The sequence below is a fragment of the Polyodon spathula genome, chromosome 27, assembly GCF_017654505.1.
Source record: "Polyodon spathula isolate WHYD16114869_AA chromosome 27, ASM1765450v1, whole genome shotgun sequence".
NCBI classification, from domain to species: domain Eukaryota; kingdom Metazoa; phylum Chordata; class Actinopteri; order Acipenseriformes; family Polyodontidae; genus Polyodon; species Polyodon spathula.
Window position 1 is genome coordinate 316618 of NC_054560.1, and position 25000 is coordinate 341617.

Below are 25000 nucleotides of genomic sequence, written 5' to 3' on the forward strand. Positions count from 1 at the left end.
CTGGGAGGCAGTGTGGGGAGGTAGTGTGGTTAGAGGTGAGGGACTGGGAGGGAGGCAGTGTGGTCTAGTGGTTAGAGCTGAGGGACTGGGAGGGAGGCTGAGAAACTGGGAGGAATGTGGTCTAGTGGTTAAAGCTGAGGGACTGGGAGTCAGTATGGTCTTGTGGTTAGAGCTGAGGGACTGCACCATACCTTGCGGGATATACCACTGAGAGGGATGGGGAGGGCAGGGAACTTGTCTATTGCCACCTTGTTATCTTGTCATGTGTATGTCAGTTTTATATTGTGTGTGACATCTTTAAATAACTTCAGTCACATCTTGTTTTTTACATTCTAAGATGTAATAAATATTAAGGGATGATATTGTTTAAAGATGTATTATTATTATTATTATTATTATTATTACGTGTGATGAACTCAGTACACAATGCATGTTTCAGGATTCAAATGTTGAATTTTGTGGCACTAAACAATTAATGATAACATATTAAGAGTATGTTTTTACTAAATAGTTTTTCTCAATCGCTTTAAAACTATTTCTGTCTTTCATCACTGTATCTGAAAAAAGATAGCTGACACTGTTTGTGAATCACCAGCCTTCTAGGGGTTGATTACTCCCTGCTTGAGTCACACAGCTTGATTAGGTCAAGGAAATGGACAGGACGGCTTGACCTGCAGGCAGACAGCTGGCCATCCCGAGATTGCCCTTGGGACCCTGTGGCTGCCTGGCTGCGACTGGAGAGCTCTGAGGAGGAATGTCAGTGTGTGCCTCTGGCAGTGCCATGTGGTGAGTCACATGCAACCCTCCTCTCCCAGCACCGTGTCTGAATCTAGGTCCCAGTGTATTAAATACTGTATTAGTGGTAGCCATCTGTCTACACAAACATTCCAAATTTCCAATATGATGGTATTCTGTTACACAGCAGGTACTATGTGACGACAGAGAAACCTTGAAGGCATGTTCCCCCAGACAGCTCATTCTTCATTTCACCATTCGGTAATTCAGTTCAGTTAATTGGTGGTCAGGCTGTGTTGACAGTGAATTAAGCATGCGCTATACTTTACAGTGTAACCTTTCAATACCTCTCTGCCCTCAATGTTTTTTCAAGAGCTCTATACTGAGTTTCATACAAAATATGATCAAACAATGACTAATTTCTACCAAGACTTCACCTTCAGTAGATACACTGCCTGTCTACTTTATTAGGACCTGCCTGCCCGATTGAGTCTGGCATCGCCCTGGTGTTGGGCATGTCCTCCTGCTATACCAGGATCCCTTGGTTACTGCAGAACGATTGTCATAGTTTAACCAACTCAACCAGCAATGCTGTGCTTGTCCTCTGATGGCTACTTTTAAGACAACGGTGCAGATGGAGGCAAAAGACTAAGAGGGTGCGTGTTAAAACATGAATCACGATGATCGCGATTATGATAACAATGATTTAAGCAGATCGTGTATTTCATTATCCTGCAGGTCTGCTCTTTCCACCCAGCACCTGTTTAAAATGATCTCATCCCAGACCAGGGCACATCACAGCCCCTGCCCAGCGCAGTTTAGCCCCTGTGCCACTCCGCTACTCCCAGGCCTCCAGATGCTGGGTCTCCAGTCACTTCAGAGAGATGTACACTGGCAGTCACAGTCAGACATGCAAGGTTTTTTTTTTTTTTTTTTTTTTTTTACTGACAAATCAAATGTTTAAACTGACATCAAATACAAAACATTCAATGACCTGCAGTAAAAAAACAAACACGTCAAGAAAGAGCTTGATTTTCAAAAGCTGGTAACAAGGGTAGACTACTTTGTAAGGCAGTTTTCAGTAGTCTTTCTATAAGTTTCAATGTCGTTTTACAGGGAATTGCAGATTTTTTTTTGGGGGGGGGGGGGGGGGATTTTTGCTGATGGACAAAATTCAGTGTCAAACCTTTTCAGCAACATATTTAGTATTGCAAAATAGTATTTAATATCGTAAATGACCAATTATGTTGTGCAACAGTATTATATAATGAGATAGATGGGATGATAACTACTGCTTTTGATATGAGGACATATTTATTCAAGTATTTTGTAATATTTATTAATATATATTTATTTATCACAACTCTGGAACAGTTCAATGCGATGATAATAAGCAGACACTGTATACTGGGACCATGTATAGAGCAACACACTGGATGCAAATTCCACCTCACCTCACACACTGGCAAATCAAAGATCAGGTTCACAACGGCTATGCTTGAGTAAGCTGCTGTGCACTATTGAAATGTTTAGCATCACAATTTAAAATAGCAAACAGCTTTTGCATGTATTTATTTTTTTTAACTATTACAAATTGTTGCACATGTACAGTGTAGGAGAGAGTATTGATTGAAGATGCTTTTAATTAATGAACTAACTTCTGTTATGAAAGCGATTCTATATTCTACATTCCACAGCAGGCTATTGGTGCTCCTGATGAAGTCAAAGCGGCTTGCTGTCTTCCTTTCTGCTCCTTTGAGGTGATATTAAAAGGGGGGAATATTTGCAGCATATATTTCAGCTCAGAAGTAAAAACTATACTGAAAAGCTACAATGTTTAGTCTTCTGCCATATTCAGATAGCCTACATGAAACTAGGGATAATGTTTTTATTCTTTGAATGATACGCATCTAGTGAAAGTCTTATTGTTTACACTGATGACATGCAGATTTTTAACATTGCGTTTATCAATTACTTCTTACTATGATTTAAAGTGATTGGTTTGCATCCTTTATGATCCAAACACACCTTGAGTATATACTGCAGTTTTCTATTTTTAAATCCTGACTGGAATAAATACAGGCAGAATACAAATTCCAATCCAGTTACCAAGCTTTAAAACCAAGCTCTTTATATGCTAGCATTCTCCCATCCCTAAGACAGTGTTTCTGCTGAGTTCTATTGCAGTCTGGGATGCCAGTTTGCAGTATGTACAATCATGGAGAGCACAGTGCAATGGCTCAGACTTTCTGGAGCAGTTCTGTGATCCAGGGCTCCCTTGCACATGGCAGCATCAGTCATAAATAAAACATAAAAAACACCCACCCATTCCAAGAGAACGTAGCTTTGAATATCATTTTATACAGTACACGTGCCCCTCCTTTCCCTTGTCGGTTCATGGTGTTTGCAGTTGCTGAGCGTGGTACTGGGCTCTGATGCGTCAATATTAATGTATTATAATTTTGCTCTAGACCAGTGGTTCTCAAACCTGGCTCTGGGGAGCCCCTGTGGCTGCTGGGTTTCATTCCAACCGAGCTCTCACTTACTTAACTAGACCCTTCATTGAACTGATCATTTACTTAATTATTGACTTATTATTTTAAATGGGCTTTAAATGGCATCAAATTTTTCTTTTTTCTTTTTGATTGTTTAACTCTTGTAAAGTGCCTTGGGATACTTGCTATGAAAGGTTCTATGTAAATAAAAGGTTGTTGTTGTTGTTGTTAATTAGACCTTTTTAATTGTTTTCAGCTCTTAAACAGTTGCAGAGTTCAAGCTGTTTATAAAAGGTTGTAGCTAAGTTGAAATCTGCAACTGTTTAAAAGCTGAAAACAATTAAAAAGGTCTAATTAAGCAAATCAGTTCAAATAAGGGTTCAGTTCAATAATTGAGAACTTAGATGGAATGAAAACCAGCAGACACGGGGTTCCCCAGGACCGGGGTTGGGAATCACTGTTCTATAGCCTTCTTTACCTGGCTTTGACCTTGTCTGGAAAATTCTAACTGCCCAGCACTGGACCGGCTTCCTCATTTCATTCAAACCTTGTGACAACGTGGCCTTTAAACTTTGCTGGTCCAGCCTACTCTACATTATATAAATGGGACCGGCCAGAAAAATCATTTTGTCACATGATTTGTCACAGTCTGTTTAGTCCAAGGCAGGTCAAATTTTTCAAACAATCTCACAGGCGGGTAAAAACAGATTTGGAGAAGAACTATATTAAATAAATATTGGATCAAGGTAACCGCAGCCTAACTGCAAACATCATAGAAAGGCAAGGGAAAGGTGATAAATAAATCAAATGCTATTTAACTAAAAACAGCTAGTGAATACTCAACACCCCAGTTGGAACAGAGGAACATCCCTACAGAATACGCACGGTTCTTTTCTGCCGCAGCTTCAGACAGATCTTTTCAGTCACAAAATATGACTAGGGAGCTGGCAGTGTAGTGGTGGTTAGGGCCTCCGTTTTTAAGAGTTCATTTTTCTGTGATTTTTCTGTCAACAATCAAGGTTTTCATTCCATCCATATATTGACCACTTTTATCTTTCCAGTATTGAACAGAAGTCCTCTTCTGTTTTGTTGTCTTGTCCTGAGAACCTCTCAAATCTAAACAGCAGCACCTGTATGTGATGTACTGTATATGTGCTTCGTACTACAGTAACTTGTTATTGACATAAACTCAGGTTCATTTACTTTATCAGTGTTTATGGACTGGGGGGTTTAATAAAATAAAAGATTCACTGAGTTGTCTTTGAAGGTAAAACATGAGGGTATTTGAGCAGCTATACTGCAGTGTCACCTCTCTGTGTTTATTACAGGATAAACAAATAAGTGGATGATGCAAAGCCAAGTAGACAAACATTTCAGAAATGTTTCTTAGTTTTTTTTTTTGATTGCGTGTTTAAAATTGAATTATTTGAAATTGGTCAGGACTTCATTAAACAACTGACTTAAAAATGACTGATCAGCCGGTTATCTTTGTCCGATGTTTTAGATACTTCATTTGAAAATGTTCTTATTTTATTCAATATTTTTGGGGGTTGCTTGGGGGTATATCCATATCATACAGGCCTTATAACACGATTATTCATCGCTCACATGCTCTGGCCACAACCTAAGTTCTGAATCTCCACGTAGATTCATGTTCCTCGTAGTTTACATTCTGAAGAGGGTTTCTATTTGCTCTAGTTGATTCACTCTTTAAACCTTCGTTCGGTTTGCAATTTCTTATAGAACTGATCTTGCTCGGTCTGTATCGGGGTTCCCTCTCTTTCTTGTTCTGAAATTGTCGTTCCGGTTTTTCTCCGGAGTATGGATTCTTGGCTCCGGCTTTCCGAAGCCAGCTCCGAGTGGCCTGTGGTCAGTTCTGGATCAGGATCGCTGGCTGAAGACGTCGGCGAAATGCTTTTCACTGGCCGGTAATTCCGACCACATTCCCGATTCAGATCATTAAGTTCGTACGCTTCCTTGAGCTCGGATGCACTCCCGCTATTGTTAGCTGTAGTCTTCCATTCCCAAGGTCCTCCATTCCCTGATGAAACATGCACTATGGGATGATGAGGAGCATGAGCGTCTACAGTGACAATGCTGGAGCTATCCCGCTCGGAAGGGGGTCTGTAGAAGGGAGAATCAGAGCTGGAAGATGTGGATGAAGATGTCTCTGAGTGCTTGGGGGTCACTGAAATCAGCCCCTGCTGCTTGGACATAGCGATCACCTGCATGATCCGAGGCTGGTTGGCAGCCCGCAGCGAGGAAGGGGTTGGGGCAGGGACTGCTGCTGCTGTCTTCTCAGCTATGGAGATCCACTTGGCCCGGGCACCCGAGCAGCTTTTAGGGGATGGAGGGGGAGCCTCTTCTGGGATGTGTACCAGCTGAGGAGCCACTGGTCTGGGAGGGATCACTACTCTTGCCCCTGGGCCTGCATTGGGTCGAGACTGGACTGTGGGATACAAAGAAGATGGGACTACCAAGTCCTCCTCTTCTACATCATCTCCTGAATCGGAGCATTCTGAACTCCCATCCTGCTCCTCATCCACTCCTAAGCTCAGCCCTACACTTCGGAGCTCCATGGATTTCTGCTTCCACTCCGACAGCAGCTGTTTGGAGCGCAGGGGGTCAACAGGCACGTGAATGGTCATGTGGCGCCGGGCTGGGTCCTCGGCGGAAGGGGTGTGGACACGCGGCAGTGTGTTGCTGAAGGTGACCATGTTCTCTTTGCCCATGGGGCTGCGGGGGGCAAGGAGCTCCACATCTACACTGGCCCTTTTCAGGCTGCCCAGGGACACTTTCTCCCTTTGGACCTGGCGATTCAGACCCTGCATCCTCTGGGGGGCGGCTAGCTCGTCTGTGCTCTCGGACGGGTGGTTCTTCTGATAGACGGAGTCGTGGCCTCGCTGGGTCAGTGCGCGGAGGGCATCCTTGGGGGGCGGCTGGGGAGCACAGGGGGAGGTGTCCTCCGAGGATTTGAAGTTTGCCACAGCGTGGAAGGCCTGCAGCGAGATGGTTTTGGTTCGGATTAAGTTAAATGTTTGTTAACCAGATGACTGGATGGATTCAAAACATATTTAGGACACATTGTTAATGCTAACAGGAGCAATGCAATATTGAAGCCCTATTTTGAAGAAAGTAGAAATTATCTATAGGGCATAAAGCAATTGTGAAACTAGCAACAAAAATGACTAGAATTAAATTGCAGTCATGCAATACTTAAAATAGTTTGAGGCCAAATACATGGACCCTGTATGTGTAATGTGTGTGCTATTGTATATATACAGTGTATTAAACAGATACATTTCCAACTAGAAAACATACAATAACACATAAATCTGGCCTTTGAGCTCTGTATTATTAAATAAGGAACTGATTGAGGTGGTTAAATGTGTTCAATTAATCCTCTAAGTTGTTGTTGTTGGGATAGGTGGCTCTCACCAGGTAAGCAGCGATGCCAGCTCCGATGAAGAAGCCCACATAGACGTCAATGGCGTGACTGCGGTACTGAGTGATCTGTGTGAGCCCACAGAGGCCAGCCGCGATGGCGAATGCAAACACCAACATGGGCTTCAGCAGCTTGGTGCTGTCAGAGATCGTTGAGTTAAAGTACATCTGTGAGGAGACAGCACATTCACAACCAGGTCAGTACACCCCAAATACCAATCAGAGCACAGCATTGATCATCAATCACAACACAACTCAGATCACCCATCACCAATCCCAACTCAGATCAGATCAGCAATCACAGCACAGCTCAGATCAGCAATCAACAGTCACAGCACAGCTCAGATCATCAATCAACAATCACAGCACAGCTCAGATCAGCAATCAACAATCACAGCACAGCTCAGATCAGCAATCAACAGTCACAGCACTGCTCAGATCTGTAATCAACAGTCACAGCACAGCTCAGATCAGCAATCTCCAGTCACCAATCACCAATCATCAATCACCAATCACAGCTTCGATCAGCAATCCCCAATCCCAACTCAGCACAGATCAGCCATCACCAATCACAGCACAGCTCAGATCAGCAATCACCAATCACAGCACAGCTCAGATCAGCAATCAACAATCACAGCACAGCTCAGATCAGCAATCACCAATTCTAACTCAGACCAGATCAGCAATCACAGCACAGCTCAGATCAGCAATCAACAGTCACAGCACAGCTCAGATCAGCAATCACCAATCACAGCACAGCTCAGATCAGCAATCAACAATCACAGCACTGCTCAGATCTGCAATCAACAGTCACAGCACAGCTCAGATCAGCAATCACCAATCACAGCACAGCTCAGATCAGCAATCAACAATCACAGCACAGCTCAGATCAGCCATCAACAATCACAACTCAGCTAGGTAGTTTTATAGGCATATGCAAAATCCTAAAATTAACAAAGATGTTTTCTTTTTAGATTGGAATACTGATAACTCCTTTTAGTTGCTCGTCATTAATTTGAGCCAATTTCACTCTGTCTGTTTTATCTCTAACTTAAATGGCTATGTAGTAATATTAAAATTAACTTACAATGTTTCCACTAAAAGTCTTCCAATGCCTTCACGAAAGAAAATACCGAAAACTGTGTTACATTTTCATACAAAATACTTTTTTGTAGTTATGGATGAAATAATCTAAATTTATGATCTAGTATTTGCTGTTATGCAACATTGCAGACAGACAGACAGACAGACAGACAGACAGACAGACAGACAGACAGACAGGGTACTTACTGAAACATACACGGCAGCAAAGGCAGACAGCGTGGCATGCTGGGATGGGAATGTCTTCCTGCCACAAAACAAAAAGGAAGAAAGCAAAGAAGCTGTGTTTAGAAGCACCCAAAAGAAAAACGAATCTTTGTAATCTACGAGCAACACATACTCCATCTGGATATCTGTGGATACACATAGCAACACATGCTCCATCTGCATACCTGCGGATATACATGAAGCTTTTCTGGAATGCTGGGTTATTTTAAGTGTCCAAGATGGGTATGAAACGGTTTGGGGTAATAAGAGGTACCTGGCAGACACGATGGCGTGCTGGTCGGGCCCTGCGCAGATGTCCCGGGTGATGTAGGGGTTGGAGTCGCAGGACACCCCTGGCATGGTGTAGTTCGGCTTGCAGACGGTCAAGAAGAAAGGGGCATGGTAGCCAGTGGCCAGCTGGATCACATCTGTCACCAGTGCTGTAGCACACAGACCAAACACGTGGACACCTGCCAATGAGAGGAAAGGACACAGACAGGACTGAGCATTGAGCCACGGAACAATACAATAACCCTGAAGTCAAAGTTTTAACCCTGCAGTACATTTGGACAATCCCCCAAAATTTACATGACAATCTAGTTTTAACTCCAGCGTGTATTGCTTCTGTGAGTGGGGACAGGGAGGCAGTCTTACCCACAAACCTTACGGTCCTGCGCAGAAAGGAGTTGAAATTGCAGCCGCCAGCGTTGATGCTGCCCTCTACCCTGGGCCTCAGCTTCAGTCTGGACTGCAGGCAATACATCAGACCCTCTCCAAGCATAATCTGCAGGAGGAACACACAAGAACATTGCCTGGGGGTGTGACACTCCAATCATAGGTAAGGGTTTTGATTAGGAATTTGCTGTTATCAAATTATAAACCGATTTGATCAGGCTTCGTATATTTTTTATTAAAGTTTTTCTATTTTTTTTTTTTTTTTTAAAAAGGTCCAGACCATTGATTAAGAAAATGTTCTTATTTACAATAGCTGCAGCTGGTTAATAATCTTGTACCAATCTGTTTTCTTTACAGGTAAAACCCTACATTTATTATAAAACTTTAGACAAGAACACCAGACCTTCTCCAAGCACAATCTACAGGAAACAGACAAGACCTGGGAGGCAGACAGACAGATGGTAGTTACTGCTCCTCACGTGATAATCCCAAGAACCCCACTGAAAATCCTTGTCCCAGGTTCAGCTCTTATACCTTGGGAATACTCTAAAAAGCCCTGTCAGCTCAGAGCTGAGGTTTGAAATCCAGACACACTTTGATTTAGCCTTTTCCTATCGTTTTTGTTTGTTGATGCCCTGGTCCCTTTGTACATGAAGGATGGAATATCACTGCTGGGCTGCTGGAAGTTGTGGGTAGTCGTGGTACACTCACTGAGGCAGCGGGACCTGCGAAGGCCAGGCTCAGCAACATGAGCAGTGGGATCAGCTCGTCTCCGCTGTCCACATAGGGCATGCTGAGCGATCGGTCATGGCAGCGGAACCCCACATGCGCCGGTCGCAGCAGGTCTGTGAGCTCCAGGAAATACAGAGAGACCATCGAGGAGGCTACGATCGGCAGCTGAGGGAGACAAGGACAGTCATTTCATTGAGGTAATGAAGCAAAGTGGTGCTTCTGGCAGGGAGCTCTTTAATCTTAGATCAAATCATGTAAACATCAAGCACATCTTCCAAAAGCAGATCAAATCGTCAACTGAAGAGCTCTTATTCGTCCCTCGATAAACAATACATCCAATAATCGGCAAGGAAAGGATTTATATCTTATCTCAATCCATAACTTCCCCGCTGTGTGCCAGAGTTCACCTCCTCTCCATCCTGCCACCCTGCCCATGGCTTCCTTATGACCAGCCTCGCACGTTATCTGCAAGCTAAGTTATGGGGTACCTCGAAAAGCGAGGCCAAAGGTCAAATAATGCAGTGTAAAATATGTATAATGTAGTAGTTTTGCCTATGTTTTAATAACTAATCTATCGCATGTGTTTCCTGACTGAACATGCTTCCGGAGGTTAAGGGGATAGAAAAGATGAAAAAAGCAGTGTACAGTGAAAGGAGATAACAGAGGAGAGAAATGAGGGATGAAAAGGAGCAGAGACACAAAAGGAATGGGGGAGAAAGTTCAATAGGAATCTGTAATTCAGAGAGTTTTCCAGAAAGATATGAAAGGGGGGAAAAAGATGAGAGAAAACGGAGAGAAACAGGAGAAAATAGGAAGGGCAGGCTGACAGAAGAAGGAGAAGAGAAAGGAGTTATTGAAGAGAAAATGGGGAGGAGAAGAAAGGGAAAGGAGTGGAGAAAAAACAGAGGAGGAAGAGAGGCAAAGAACAGAAGAGTAGAAGAGATGTGCGAGGAGGAGAGAGGGAGATTTAAGTCTTTTTCACGAGCCATCTGCAGCATCTCATCTGACTATCAATGAGTCAGAGTTGGTGTAATGCGGAGGTGTTTCATGTGTAGAGCGATCGATACATACAGCGATGAATTCATTTGCAGTGGGATTCAGATGTTTATAAGACAGCGTGTGGCTTGCTGTGTTGTCTTCGGTAATCAATCGTGTGGATTGGAGTTCAGGTAACTCGGAACTGCCTCGCACCGAGGGCAAGAATATTCATTTTCAGATCTAGCTAGTGTCTTCAATTGCCAGTAATTAAATTAGCGCATTGATCTTTTAAAATGCCATCTAAACATTGTCTGTATATTTATTAGTTAACATTGTTTTATGTTCTCCAAACCAAACTGGGAGAAATTTCAGCAGAAAAAAAAAAACTACTATCCAAGCTAATGGGGATGAGGTGTTTATTTACAACTGTGAAATCGCTGGACTGACTTTCCAATCAGGTAACTTCCTAAAAAGATAGAATTGAACCCCTTTACCTGTAAATGTATAGCGTACAGTACTGCACTGTTCTGTAAACACCAGAGATTGAGGGCTGACTGGCGCATTTTTTAAGACAACAGAGCAGGGCAGGTTACCAAGGGCTGTTCAGATAGCTGGGGTTTTGGATAATCAAGGCTTTACTATTTATTACCAAATTCTTTAAAAATGAGGAGTTCATGTTTAAACTATAATACAGAAATGTTTTGCCTGCATATTCCATAAATTATTGTATTCAGTGTTTGTGAATACCCAGCTATGAAGATGACACCTCTTTAAACAGCTGTTTCATCCAATTTGATATGTTTCTATATGGGTGAGCTTCCTACCTGTAATCCTGTTGCAAGCGTGGCTTGTGCTTTTTGTGTTGTGATGGATCCTACCAGTGAAGCGTGCGAGAGAACCCATTCTAGACAGGGTTAGACAGTTGAGGACAACGTAGAAAGGTATTTAAAGTCATAGAGCATAGAATATTTATAAACAAAAGGCCATTGGACTCATCAGTGCTCTGCTCCTAGTGGCTGATCCCAAAACGCAGTGGGTTCTTCGTAGAGTCAGCATCAACACCATGGCAAGGTAATCCATTCCATACCCTCACCCCTCTCTATGTAAAAAGAAGGCTTTCAAACCCTCAAGGCTGTCTTCCCTGGTTCTGTTTTCTGCTTATAGTGTTGGCTCGGGGTTATCTTTGTCAACTCTTTTTAAGATGTTAAAGATGTCAATCAAGTTAACCCTGTTGTGCCAAATACAGCGTCCCTGGAAAATAGTGTCCCTGGCTCTATAATCATAACTATAAGCAAGTAATCCATACATTTCTTAATTTTATTTTTGTATAATAACTGACTGTGGTGTCAACTTCATGAGCACACTGCTACAATTTTGTAAAAAAATATGAATACAAAATAGCGAAACCAGAATGATTTAACAATTTCACTGTTTCTGACTGGGACAAAAAATTAAGGCTGAAAACTGGGACAACCCCAGTTTTCCTAGGACGTCTGGTAACCCTAGGTGTGCGCCCGACTGGTGGGGTATTCAGATCATAATCGCATGCTTTTGGCAACCTATAGACGATTATTCACTGTTAAAAAAAAGACCTGTGTTAGAGGGATAAGAGATGTCGAGCTAGGCACGGATTGGTATGTAGGGTGCTGGGCTGCACACAGAAACATAAACACGTGTAGCACTGGTTTAATAGCAGTGCTGATGCAGTGTACCCACCTCGACGAAGTAGAAGCAGGGCAGGAGGGTCATACTGTCTTTAGGGGGCTTCTTCTTGGGCTTGTCTTTCGGGGAGATCATCTTGACCACGTCTCCAGCAAAGTCCCAACCTGGACGGAAACAGAATGAGAGTGTCAGGCCTACTTCCATGAAATACAGGGGAACAGAAGAAGAACGTTCCCTGTGTTTGGGATGTTTCACCTGGTCACTATTCCATACCTGGTCGCTATTCCATACCTGGTCGCTATTCCATGCCTGGTCGCTAGTCGATACCTGGTCCCTATTCTATGCATTTACTTCAGCTTTTTAGAGACATGTTCTGTTCCGAACGTACTTTCACTGAGATAGGCTCATTAGATGTGCGTGATAATACCAGTCCATTACTGCAATTTTCAATCGAATGTGAATTTGTTAATGTATTTTTTTTTTTTTTTTTTTTGTTGCTGTTATGTAATTTGTCCACAGAGTTATGTAAATGTTGACACAATTTAAATGGTCTCTGAGCACCCACTGAACTTCTGTGAGTGTTTTTTAATCATCTATCAATTTGATTTCTTCACGTATCTTAAACATCTAGAAAACTTGAAATCAATAACGGTCTAACGTCAATTTTTGCTATTTTGCTGTGTGTGTGCTCGCATGTGTGTCTGGGGGAGTCTTTCTTTCCTCTTTTCTTTCATTCCCTATTTGGCACAGTTCAGCCCTTCAACTGTCTATGCTGTAATGCTCTCCAGATACACACAAGGCTTGTCTTGTTAATTCATTACCCAGAATACAAGACTGTAGAGATGTGTCAGCACCTTCTCTTTTAAAAACCCTTTGCAGGTTCTGTTCAAACTTATTGTCATCTGTTTGGTGAACTGATTTTCAGATGGCAACTCGAGGATCTATTGAAATGAGACAATGTCTGGGTTACCAGATTTCCAGAGTGATTTCCGGGACTTTTTTTGTCTTCAATTCATTCATGCCACTGCAACTGAAACAGTTAAAATAACTGTATATAACAACCCAATCATAATTTCAAAGTTAAACATCGGGTGTATTTATTGCACATTATAACAACCCATTGTTTTCTTAAATGACAGAAAAAGCCAGTTTAGAAAAAAAGATCAGCTAATTCCATTTAAACACGTGATATATGCCTTCACATAATCAGAATTATGAAACAAATAAAAAATGATGACCTTAGTTTGTCCAGATGTCTATTATGACATAAGAGTGCCATCTCATTCTGTACTCTGGTTGACAGGACCTCTCAGCTGCTCTTTAAAGTCTGCCTATCCACCCAACCTGATCACAAGAGCTTGGCTCTGCTCTTCTCTGTAGCACTGCTTCTAAAGCTTACATTGATATTGGGGTTCCCCCTCAGAGGCATGCTGACCCCTGTGTGACACCCCAAGCCTCCAGACAGATAACCTGTCCACCTCGCACACAGCTGATGGACGTCTCTTTGTCCCGAGTAGTTATTAGCTGGACAGATTGAGCATTAGTGGACATGAAGCCACCAGCAGCTGTGTATTCATTTAACAGGGTGCAGGGGAGGGTCTACGTGAAATACTGGGAACAGAATGAACCCCACAGAAGGGGAGATGACAATGTTGTGAGCAGGTCAGGGTTGGGGTCATGGTTTTATTCTATAATACTCGCATCATACATTCAACATCTATAGAGGGAAGCTTGTTGTGTTTTCTTGCTTGTTTTTCTTTCCACTGATTCTGCAATCATTCCGTGTCGCTCTCATTGCAATTACTATTGTGTGTGTGTTTGTGTCTTTTCATATGGTTAAGGTACCTTCTTTAGATATACATAACATTATCAGTGCCTTTATAGTGATCTGCCACTTTAGACCAAGTTTCGGTACCAAGTTTCCTTTTGTATTGCTGGCAATATGATGTTGTGCACTAGATGGCGCTGGTGCTAGCTAATATACAGACACAGAGACTGATCCGACTTACATTGAGTCTATGACAGGGAAATAGAACTGGAGAGCAGCTCCTGGACTCTGCCTGAACACAGATTGATCCAAACAAATGAACACAATATCTGAATGATTACACATAGGATGCTAAGGGGGCAGGACATAAATGTAACATGACATTACAAGGAAAAACGGTCATTAACATGCAAAACCAAGCATCCGTATATATTATGTTATGAAGACCATCTTTAAAAGAAGTGAAATTACAAAACTTAAAAAAAAAAATGTAATGGCAAACGTTTAGACCAGAGGTCTTTCTCAAAGAGACTTCTTGTCAAAATGTTTATGATTGAAATGTTTTTTTTTTTTTTTTTTTTTTTTTTAGTATTTCTAAATTTTGCACACTGACCGCTGTTGCTATTACAGTTTAATCAATGTATATTAAAAAAAAAAAAAAAAACCTCTTCGGGGCGTGCAAGGGTTAAAACCAGCTGGGAACCGCAAGACGTGCCCTGTATGCTAATTACCAGCGAGCACTGTAGCCAGACACTAGTATACCAGTTGTGACTGGAATCTTCACTGTGAAATCAGAGAGGCTACAAAGCCTGTCAGGAACAAAAGAGAACAGCACAAAAAGCCCCCCCCCCCCCCCCCCCCCCCCCCTTAGACCTTTACTCTAATGGGGAATGGGGACCCCTTATGGGACCCTGTTTGCAGCTGCGAAATTTCAGGGAAGATGCCAAATCTACAGTATACAGTCAATGTCAGTTCCAAACGGTTTGCTTGTTGGCCGATTTGAAAAAAATTTTTTTTTAAAAAATCTTAGAGTTAAGGTTGTTAACCAATTTGTAAACATGGTTAGTAGGTCAAGTTAATAATAATAATAATAATAATAATAATAATAATAATAATAATTTAAAAATCCATAACACCGTTTTTTTCTTTTTAAAATAATCTTAATAAAAAAAAAAAAAAAAAAACCTTGTTTATTTTATAACCACGTTCTCAGCCTTAAAATTACCACCGAGACCTTAAAAGATGAATGTTGAGTTTGAAGTCCTGTAGCAATGATCACTAACCGTACACCTTGTCTTTAATTGGGAAAGCAAGGCTTAGTCAATATTCAAGCAGTTTATCCAACATTGTGTTTTAACCATTTCCACTCTCACAGCATATCGCTACACATACATTTTGCTGTCCATGCAAAGCAGAAAGATAGTCTCACCTCAAAAAGAATATGACAAAGGGAAGGATGTATGCTTTTCTTTGCTCTTGCACAGACCCAATGTTCTATCTGTTCTATCAGCACTCGTCCCATTCAAGGGATAAGAGAAGAACAGCATAGCAGGACAACTCCAGTTCCCAGGCAATGCCAGCCAGATGAACAGAAAGCTGGATCCTTCATGTGAGTGTCCCGGGTCTGAATGGCTATAGATCCTGAGGTGGCGTGACTGGGGGTGCTGTGAATCCTTGAGGCTGCTGTGTGTGCATCCAGCTCAGACACACACTGTGAGCAGCATTGCTAAGCAAGCAGCTGAGAAAGGCATTGCTGCACACAAAGGCAGTGTATGAGAGGGGCGTGGGGGTGGGGGTAGGCGGGTAGGCAACCCCCCCTTTCTGTCTCTTACACACAATCCCTCCCTTTCTATCCTTCCTCTCGCTCTCTTATTCTGGATCTTACATAGAGAAGTCTCCAGGTAAAAATGAAAAGACAGCGAGAGAGGAGGAGAAGAGATGAGGAAGAGGTCAAAGCAATAAAGAATGGATTGGTTTCGGATACATTATCGCCCCGACCCCCTTCTCCATTTGAATGCACGCCTCTTACCCCAATGGCTTAAAAGAACTACAATGAAGTTCAATCAACTGCAAGACTGATAGTACTTATTATAATTTTGCTACAACATGTTCATATCCATGTTTTATATTTAGTATATAGTTAACACATCAAGAAGTATAATATATGTATTTGTATATGGAATATATGATAAATATATTATTAAATATAAAATAGTGGCCATTTTTGTAGTACTGCACTGGTATTTTAAAACACATGGTATACATTTGTCTTATGCATGTTCCATATTCTTATGACTTTACTTTTTAAATAAGGAACTATTTAACTAAGGAACTTCAGTTGCTGGCATGTTGTTTAGCATGATGCGATATATATCTAAAAATGATATTGTTTAAAGACAGTGCTCACATTAAAAATGGATGAAAATCTAGGAAAAACATAACATTAAAAGGAGCACAGCTGCACAAGTGGGTCTGTGGGATACACGTGGAATAATTCTGTGTGCAGTCATTCTGCAGAATGCACTGTATTATATTATTTTCACCTCTCCCCCTCCCAGTCATGTTCGGAGAATAATGGACAGATCACACCAAACTTCAGGCCCTTCAACCCAATGTATTGAAACACTGGTGAAGACACTGGCTGGGATGCTTGCCATGCATGCAAACAGAAAGCAGCTCCTTTATCAGACTGTCACATTGTACTTACACTCACTTTGTTTCTCCCAAGCGTCATGCTTTTGTTTTCATCCTGATTTCCCACAGCTGGGTCCCCTTGGTGAACTCCTTCCTGATATAGACAACACTCTCTCTCCACGCATGGCTGTTTCGCTTTCTCTAACCAGGATGATTGAGACTCAGGAGGCACTGTGTGCCTGTAGCACCCCCTCGCTCCTTGGGGGGGGGGGGGGGGGGGGCACTCCTTAGAGACCCTAAGGGAGGGTTCAGCTGTGTATTTGTAATAAACCCAGACAACCTTTTCCAGGGCCCACTGCTCCCCCTTTATTAGGGTCATTAATTACCAGCAGCTTTGTCCGGGCTCCGTTTAAAATGAACCAGATTTGTGATCATTAGACCTGAAGAGAATGTTACTATATATTTTGGTAATGAGTGTGAAAGGTAATTGTTATTATTAATATACGGCTTTGTAACTGATGTTAGCAGGTATGGGGTAACGAGGTTAACTGTTATCAGCTGTAATCTACTTCTATACATATTCTCATTGAATGCTCTTTTTTAATTAGAAGATATGATATGCGTGGTTTCATCTATCAATACTCTTACAGCCAATAGACCACGAAGAAAAATATATACATTGCTCAGCTTTAACGAACCTACCATTTTATCTTTTTTCAAGTGCATCAAATCCTACGTAGGGCCACTTTGTGCAATTCTGCTTATTTTAAGGTGATTTTTTTCTACCTTGCATTGTTTTTTAAATGAGAGCCTTCTTTAAGCTTCAGTGGTCAGTGTGTCGTATGCTGTTTGAGGTGTAATGAATATTTAACAGTGATACTGTGTAAAGATGGCACACACATTAATAAACAGATACGAAGGATGGGAAAAATGACCTTAAAACGATCTATATTGAACAAGTGAGCCTTTATAGGATTCCCATCATACAGACTCTTGTCTTTTGTGGATTTTAACATCGTTATACAGGGCAATTCATAAATAAAATACCACAGGAAAAACTTAATTTCAAGTAGACCTTTATAGCGGACAAAAACAGTGTTGATGATTTAGTCTAAATTTGACCATGTCTGCGGGCGCCTGCTCATTCCCTAACAGACTCCTGTCTATTTCATAAGCATTGCTACAGATCAGTGTGTGTTGTCTTACTGCACTGAAGCGCTTCATTCAGGGTTCTAGAGTCACCTGCTGGTGACCAGTTGCAACAGCACAAGCTGTATGACAGCTATTGGAGGGTACACTGTCGGGGATTTGGGTTGGAACAATAATCAATTATGATCAAATTATGGTCTTGATTGAAAATGATTCTTGACGCTCACAAGCTAAAGATTAAAAGGATCTGCACCACAGTAATCGAGATGCTTTGTTTGTTTTAAGATGCTGAGGAGGGAGTGAAGTGCCACGTAATTAAGCTGGCAATTGGAAATGTACATGAATCCTTCGGTTCTGGGAGAGAGCATTATGGTTATATATTTTTAGAAGCCTTTAAGTGAAAAAGCAGACCGAGAAAAAAGGAAAAATAGCGTGCAGGAGAGAAATAACTACCGACTAGGAACAAAGATGCAATTAATGAGAAATATGATTAAATAATTGTGATTATCATTATCACTTTTAGCCAATAATTGATACTGGGAATTAAATTGTTGTCCAACCTCAGTCTGGATTTTCCACCTTCCCTTATTAAGTAAAAATGTGCCTTCATTGAAGTTAGATATCTCAGTTTAAGGCACATGCAATATGATTTTTTTAAATTTAGGAATAAATGGAAATTATACTACACCATTTATTTAAATTAAATTAGTCATGCTTTATCATCCTGGGAAAATCAGACCCACTGTTGCAGTCACTTTGATTTTGGGCTTCACCTGAGCAAATGATATCTGCGTTACAAAAATATAGTAAATCTGAAGCTTGACTGGACGACATATTGATAAGAGTAACATGATCTGTTTTATTAAAGAAATAAAAAACACCAATTGTACAGAGAACTGTATACAACCAACTACTAGACAAAAAAAAGTCTATTTACAAAATGAAATCCAAAAATCTGGCAAGTCCAACAAAGACCACTGAGATTGGGCTGGGTGTTTTGAGGGTTCTCTCTCAGGAAACAGTGGTGGGGATCCTTCTCCACAGCCCCCCGCACAGACAGTTCTTAATCCAGCGCTGCTCCCACTGCTTCAGTGCAGTGGTCTTGTTGGGCGATCGTAGCATGGTGACACAGCCACACCTGTGGAGAGCACACACAGACAAACACACACACATACATGGGGATTCTTATTTCTTTGAATAGAAACCAGCTGGCAATGCCTAGTGATTCTTATGGCAGAATTAGAAAGACTGGGGCATTTTATTCTGCTAAGAAATAAATCATAATAATAATAATAATAATAATGATAATAATAATAATAATACAGGTATCTAGGATTATATGGGCAGTAACATCAGGTAGACACTTGGTTACAACCCTGATCCTAGTATACTCAGAACAAGCATGTCAGTGATACAGAGCTTGGTTTGACTACTATGGGAGCCCCTTACCTGGTGCATGCCTTGCTGTCTTCGGTGGGGCAGACGCCCAGGTGCAGACAGCGCAGATTGTCCATCCTCTGAGAGCCAGGGCTCCTGTCAGGAGAGAGCACAGACAGACACATCAAACACAACAGCAGCATTGCATACACAACCTCGTATAGGGTTCAGTATCACACATTTTCCAGGAAATTATTTCAACAGGTTATGATTAACTACAGCTATAGAACTGTACTAGCTTTAGCAGCATCATCACGGGCCGCATTATGGTTGTGCTGAAAAAAAAAAAAAAAATCTATAAGGAAAAACCATAAGAAACTAAAAGTCAATTTTACTAACCGTTTGGCTAGTGCTTTCCTCAGCTCACTGTGTGTAAACTAGTATTTATTTATTATAAGTAATGCATTAAAGGACACAACATCGAATAACTGCTACAATTCCACATGCCCAAGGGGTGTAGTGTTCTGGATAGGAGTGTCTGCAGGTACACGTGGAATGATAGTGGATTATTAAACTCCACCCACATGTAAACAGATTATCCAGAATGTTTATTTGGAGTGCTATACAGCTATGGCCAAAAGTGTAACATCACCTAGAATTTTAGGACTGAGACAATTCGTTTTATCAATCTTGGTTTTACCGCATATTTAATTGATACAATTACTGCATCCAACTCATTTAAGTTTGTTTTATTACTGATGCTGCTATTATTATTATTATTATTATTATTATTATTATTATTATTATTTAGTTTTTTATTTATTTATCCAGAATTATTGTTAAATTGTTTGAACTGCTAAATCACAATGGAGTCAGTTTATTACTCACCTTACTGCATTTACAATGATCAGTTTCCTTTATTATAATAATAATAATTTTAAATTCTCTTATTAATAACTTCAAATTGCCTAAATAAAACAAAAACATTAACTTTGTAACAGCTATACTGGTTATAGTAATACTGTACTTGGCTTGACTCATAAGTTTGCAGCGATCCTGCATTCCAAGAGTTCGCTGTCGAAACTGACGGGTTTCATTTGTTGTGGTGTTGTTGTCTGTAGCAGAAAAACTAATAGAAAGTGTATTTTGAGAAGTGAAAGCATGTTTAGCACGCAGGTGGTACAGCTGACTAGATATTGTGATAGTACATACAATCCAATGAACAGTCAGAACGTTTTTAAAAAAAGAAACGTCCCATTCACAAATCGTTCAGTTTGAGCGAGTTTCGGTGAGGAAGAGGAGTTGTTCCTGTGGCTATACCCTAAACAGCGATGCTCCACTATACTGCTGCTTGACACTGCAAAACACCACACCCTCCACTCTCCCAACTTCCTGTCTGGATCAGGATTCTGCAGCGTCTCATTAGCCATAATGCATACAACCAAAATAGAAATGCACTTAAGAAACCTAAATAATAATCATACAGCTCCTGCATTACACATGTATTACTTTTTTTGCTAATTACTAAATATATTTGTTTTAGTGCTGCTGTATTTACTCCTGCTCCAGTATTAGTGCTGTGTATCTATGTTATTATATTTTTGTTACTGTAGGATTACTATACTTTTCATTACATTCCTAGGCTTTAATACATCTTATTTATTAGTGTAATGAGTGTCTTAATAAAGATTAAACCGCATACGCTTGTGTTTGTTTTAATTACTGTACTGGTGCTTGGTGGACAGGTTATTGTGTGGGAGTTTATACCGTCCATCGCTTAATGCGGGTGAATCATGTGAACACAAACACGCCCGTTCTAAGTGGTGGCAACTTTATATGGGAAAACTACAAAGCGATATGTAATTCAATATGTTAACATAACATTATTCAACAGCTTTCATTCGACTTGGTAAAATGTGTTAAACCTTTGGCCATAGCTGTATATGTCTTTCATGTAAACATACAAAAAGTCCCTCATCTTAAGAATCAAAACCAGCGTCTGGCTCTGGTAGGTTTACCTGGAGAAGATCTCTACCGGCGCCCCTGAGCCAAGTCCTGGCAGGCTGTAGGGCTTCCCGAACTGCAGGCGCAGAGGCTGCTTGTTCTGCAGCTTGCTCACCACCCCGTCATTGACGGGAAGCCAGTCCATGTTGGGCACCAGCAGCTGGCTGGGCAGGAGACAGCACTCATCTATAAGGGAGTCATCTGGTTCTGAAGGGTGGTTCTCGTCACGGGCTGCACGACACAAACACAATACAGACAGACGTCAAGGACACGCAATCAGCAGGTAATGATCAATGCACTGAGAACCAGCGCTTGTCATCATTCTTTTCATTTCTAACAAATATTCTTTCATTTTGAATTGCAAAAAAATAATTCAAAATTCAGAATTGCAAAATAAAAAGACAAGATCAAAAACAGATTTACTGTTGCATCTAAAAACTAGAGCCATCAATAGTATGAGATCACCAGGTTCTTTATTTACTGTATGTAAATATGAGGGCCTGTAATACATGAAGTCAGACACACAGGCTTCTCCTTAACCCTAGTGAGACCTAAAAACCATTTCCATACTCACTTTAGTATTTTAAAGTGGCGCAGATAAGCCAAATATTTTACTGCATTATACCGATGTAAATTAAAGGGCCCCTTTACATTTGATTTGATTTGATTGAAAGCATTTAAGAGCGTTCTGAACAAACTCCCCTTCAGAGCTGTGTCTATCTATGTCCCAGGGCTTTATTTCACCCCACATGCTCAGATCCCAGGACATCACTGTGCTTGAAGGGGGGGGTTGGGGGTGCTTACAGCAGAGCCAGAGCTTGGTGAGCAAGCGGAACAGCAGAGACATGCTGTCCTGGTTGTCCGAGGTGGCTGTGTAGATGGGCAGGCAGCCAGGCTTCAGGAGACCCCAGATCCGGATCACCACCATCATCTCCCGCAGCATTCCCAGAGAGGGGCCGTCACGCAGGAACCCAAACCCCGGCCGCACCAGAGAGCCCTGCCACAGGGGACACAGAGACAGTGGGCACACCGACCAGGGGACACAGAGACAGTGCACACACCGACCAGGGGACACAGATACGGTGAGCACACTGACCAGGGGACACAGAGAGAGTGAGCACACTAACCACGGGACACAGAGACAGTGAGCATCCTTTACCTGGTTGGGCAGGCTGGCCAGCAGGTAGAGCACCAAGTCTCCCACCCACTGGATGAGCTGCTGCAGAGACTGCAGGGTGGAGGCGTCCAGCACAAACTCCTCCGTCTTCAGATTGATCATCACCTTATCAATATCTGAGAGAGACAGAGAGGGGGGGGGTGATGAACCGCCAGGGACATTTAACCCCAAGATAAAAAAGGATAATTGTTTAAGTGTAATTTATCTAGTCCTAAATGCTCAATTTAGTTTGTGCAAGTCGGTCATGATGGGTTCTGTTTCAGCTGTTTTGATGTCTAATTGGCTTTATGTAAAACGGAACGAATTAAAAGTTTAAAACCGAAAGCAGCAGACTGATTTTTGTGCAGCAAACGGAATGGGATGTAACATTATTACAGATATCTATTCTACAATGTAGAAAGAATAAAATAAGGTGGTAAGAGACTTTTTTTATGCATTATTTTCCTAGTACCCCAGTTTCACAATGTTTGCAGACCTCAACTAATACTTTATCTCCTGTCAATACTTTTGGGTGTTTTAGTCAGTTTTGCACCAGTATTTCCATTTTTATGAAGTCTAGATCTGCACAGAATAACTGAATGAATGATTCAGTAAAGTTTTACGTTAGGTAAGCAGACTGAGTGTTTGTGTATGCCTGCCAGTGCTGGCACCAGCACTTCAGCAACAAACCTAAAAATAAAACAGCCCTAGACATCTTAACACTCTACTTACTGAGGGCAGTCAGAATCAATCATGTACATCTTGTCATAACTTCTGAGTTATGTTATTATATTAACATTATTAAGGAATTATTTATGATCCGTCTACAAGCAGAAAAGTGCGCGATGAGCTCCCTACAAAAATGTGGTTTCGTTTTGGTTTTATCTTTTGTCAGTATCGTTCAGTTTGGGGAAAATCATAACCGTGGCATCCCTAGTTCAATAAAAAGTATGCTTGAATTAGTATTTAAAGCAGTATTAATATCTGACTTTTTTTTATTTATTTAAAAGAATTCTTTATATTCCTTGTTTCTATCTTCCATTTGGATCAAGTTAAACTGTCAGAATTGATTTCAGATCAATTTCAGCTTGTTCCCAGTGACAGATGGAAGCAATGTCTTCACTTCCACACACTGGCCTGACAAACAGTATATTAAATAATCTATAAAGACATCGCAAGATCCTAGTACAACCGCACATTTTCTATTTGAAATTTCAGATTTAAATTTTTTGTTAACAACATTTAAAACCGTTCACAAATTCTACACATTTGTAACCAAGGCAGACCTTTAAAGGTTTGAATCGTTCTGTGTTTCTGTGCTGGTAGAAGTGGCCGCACAGCCCCAGTTACCTGTGTCAACGTTTTTCACACAGATCTCTGCCAGTCTGTCTCCAGGGCTCTTGTCAGGGGTGTTGAGCACATGAGGTCTCAGCAGCGATTTGAGTGTGGAGCTGATTGCTATGAGCAGGAGCTTGGCGTGGTAATCACAGGCCCGCGCCACGGTGGCACTCGACAGCTTACACAGAGACGCCTTCATAGCTACAATCCGCGTCGACAGGACCTGGGCACAGGCACGACACAAACAGGACAGTCAAACCAGCCTGTCACAGCAGCTCTGTGCATCCACGCGATTTTACACAAGGAAAATGCAACATGGCAATTCACCAGGGTGTACCCTATAGAGGCTTTCAACAGACCTGTATACAGGTTTAGGAAAGATATCTCAGCTCAAAACTGCAGAGCGCTCTTGTGGTGAAGAAAAGGTAACTCCACTCAAACTCCAGTATTAGGGTGCACAGCAGTGTATTGCAAGCAAAAATAAAAATAAATAAATAAATAAAAGCTGTTGCAAAGTTGCATGTTTTAGAAGACGCTACCTCTATTAAGACCCTTTGGCTAATCAACCCTATGTTACAATTTCTATGCCAGACGATGCTAGAATTGAGGAGCAGCTTAGACTTGTTATAAAGTACAAAGAAAACTCAAACAAAAACTGCTCGTGTTATTTCAATAAGAATGATTTTTTACATGATAAAAAGTTAACAAGAACAAAGTAATCTAAGAATATATAACTTGAAGCTAGTTGATAGCTAAGCGAGAAATATTCAGAGATGTGTACAGGCTCACTGACACACTGACATCCACCATGCAGAATTGATGCCAGGGCAGTATTAGTGGTTTAGGGATCACACACAGTATTGAAACTGCAAGGAGGGTGAGCGATACAGCAGGTATGTGTTGTGTACAATTGGGTTCCCCCTTCCCCAGCACAGACTGGAATGCATTGCCATCATTGGACACCTCATCTGATATCTGCTTTACACTGAAGTGTAAAGCATTATTACGATACAGGATTTGTAAAGCCTGATGAACACATCTCCGAATACACCTTGTGACCAGCTACATCCGAGAGATCCAGTTGGTGGTCTGCAAGTAGTTTTGCATTGCTTTTATTATGAATCACTACAAACACACCTCTATCACAATACAATATATCATGCATTAGTACGCATCACTACTCATTGTCTCAGCTCTGCCCCTCTCTGTCTGGACCCTCACCTGCTGCAGGGCCTGGTTCTGGCGCATGTACTCCTCGTGAAGCTTGTCCACCAGGTTATGCACCATGCCAGGCTGCACGTGCAGCAAGATATCCCACCAGTCATAGCCGGTCACCATGCAGTACTCCAGCAGGAACAGCAGGTGGCGCAGTGAGGTGTTCATGTCCAGAGTGTGGCCCATGGAAGGCGAGACACGCAGCATGTGCAGCTGAAAGACAACAGCAGGCACATCAAGCTACTGTTAACAGAAAGTCTACTGCAGAAGAGGAAGGTGTGTCAGCATGACCTGGTATTGCACTGCAGTTTATGAAGGTCTGGTACTGTT

General features: G+C 41.5%; 2 protein-coding genes across 2 annotated transcripts; both read right to left on the reverse strand.

Annotated features, from left to right (window-relative positions):
- Positions 1-3309: 3309 nt before the first annotated feature.
- On the reverse strand, positions 3310-15559 carry LOC121301333 (phospholipid phosphatase-related protein type 3-like). Its single transcript, XM_041230641.1, has 8 exons — positions 15227-15559; positions 12084-12193; positions 9369-9554; positions 8637-8766; positions 8257-8452; positions 7965-8022; positions 6669-6842; positions 3310-6229 (listed from the first exon to the last, which is right to left on the reverse strand). Exons 2-8 carry the CDS (start codon positions 12162-12164, stop codon positions 4934-4936), a joined length of 2121 nt encoding a protein of 706 aa, XP_041086575.1. The 5' UTR covers positions 12165-12193; positions 15227-15559; the 3' UTR covers positions 3310-4933.
- A 2856-nt stretch (positions 15560-18415) lies between these two features.
- LOC121301253 (mediator of RNA polymerase II transcription subunit 16-like) lies at positions 18416-24879 on the reverse strand. The gene is made up of 7 exons (XM_041230416.1): positions 24677-24879; positions 23468-23678; positions 22121-22254; positions 21766-21958; positions 20976-21192; positions 19030-19113; positions 18416-18718 (listed from the first exon to the last, which is right to left on the reverse strand). The coding sequence occupies exons 1-7, from the start codon at positions 24875-24877 to the stop codon at positions 18592-18594; spliced, it is 1167 nt and encodes a 388-aa protein (XP_041086350.1). The 5' UTR covers positions 24878-24879; the 3' UTR covers positions 18416-18591.
- Between the last annotated feature and the right edge of the window lie 121 nt (positions 24880-25000).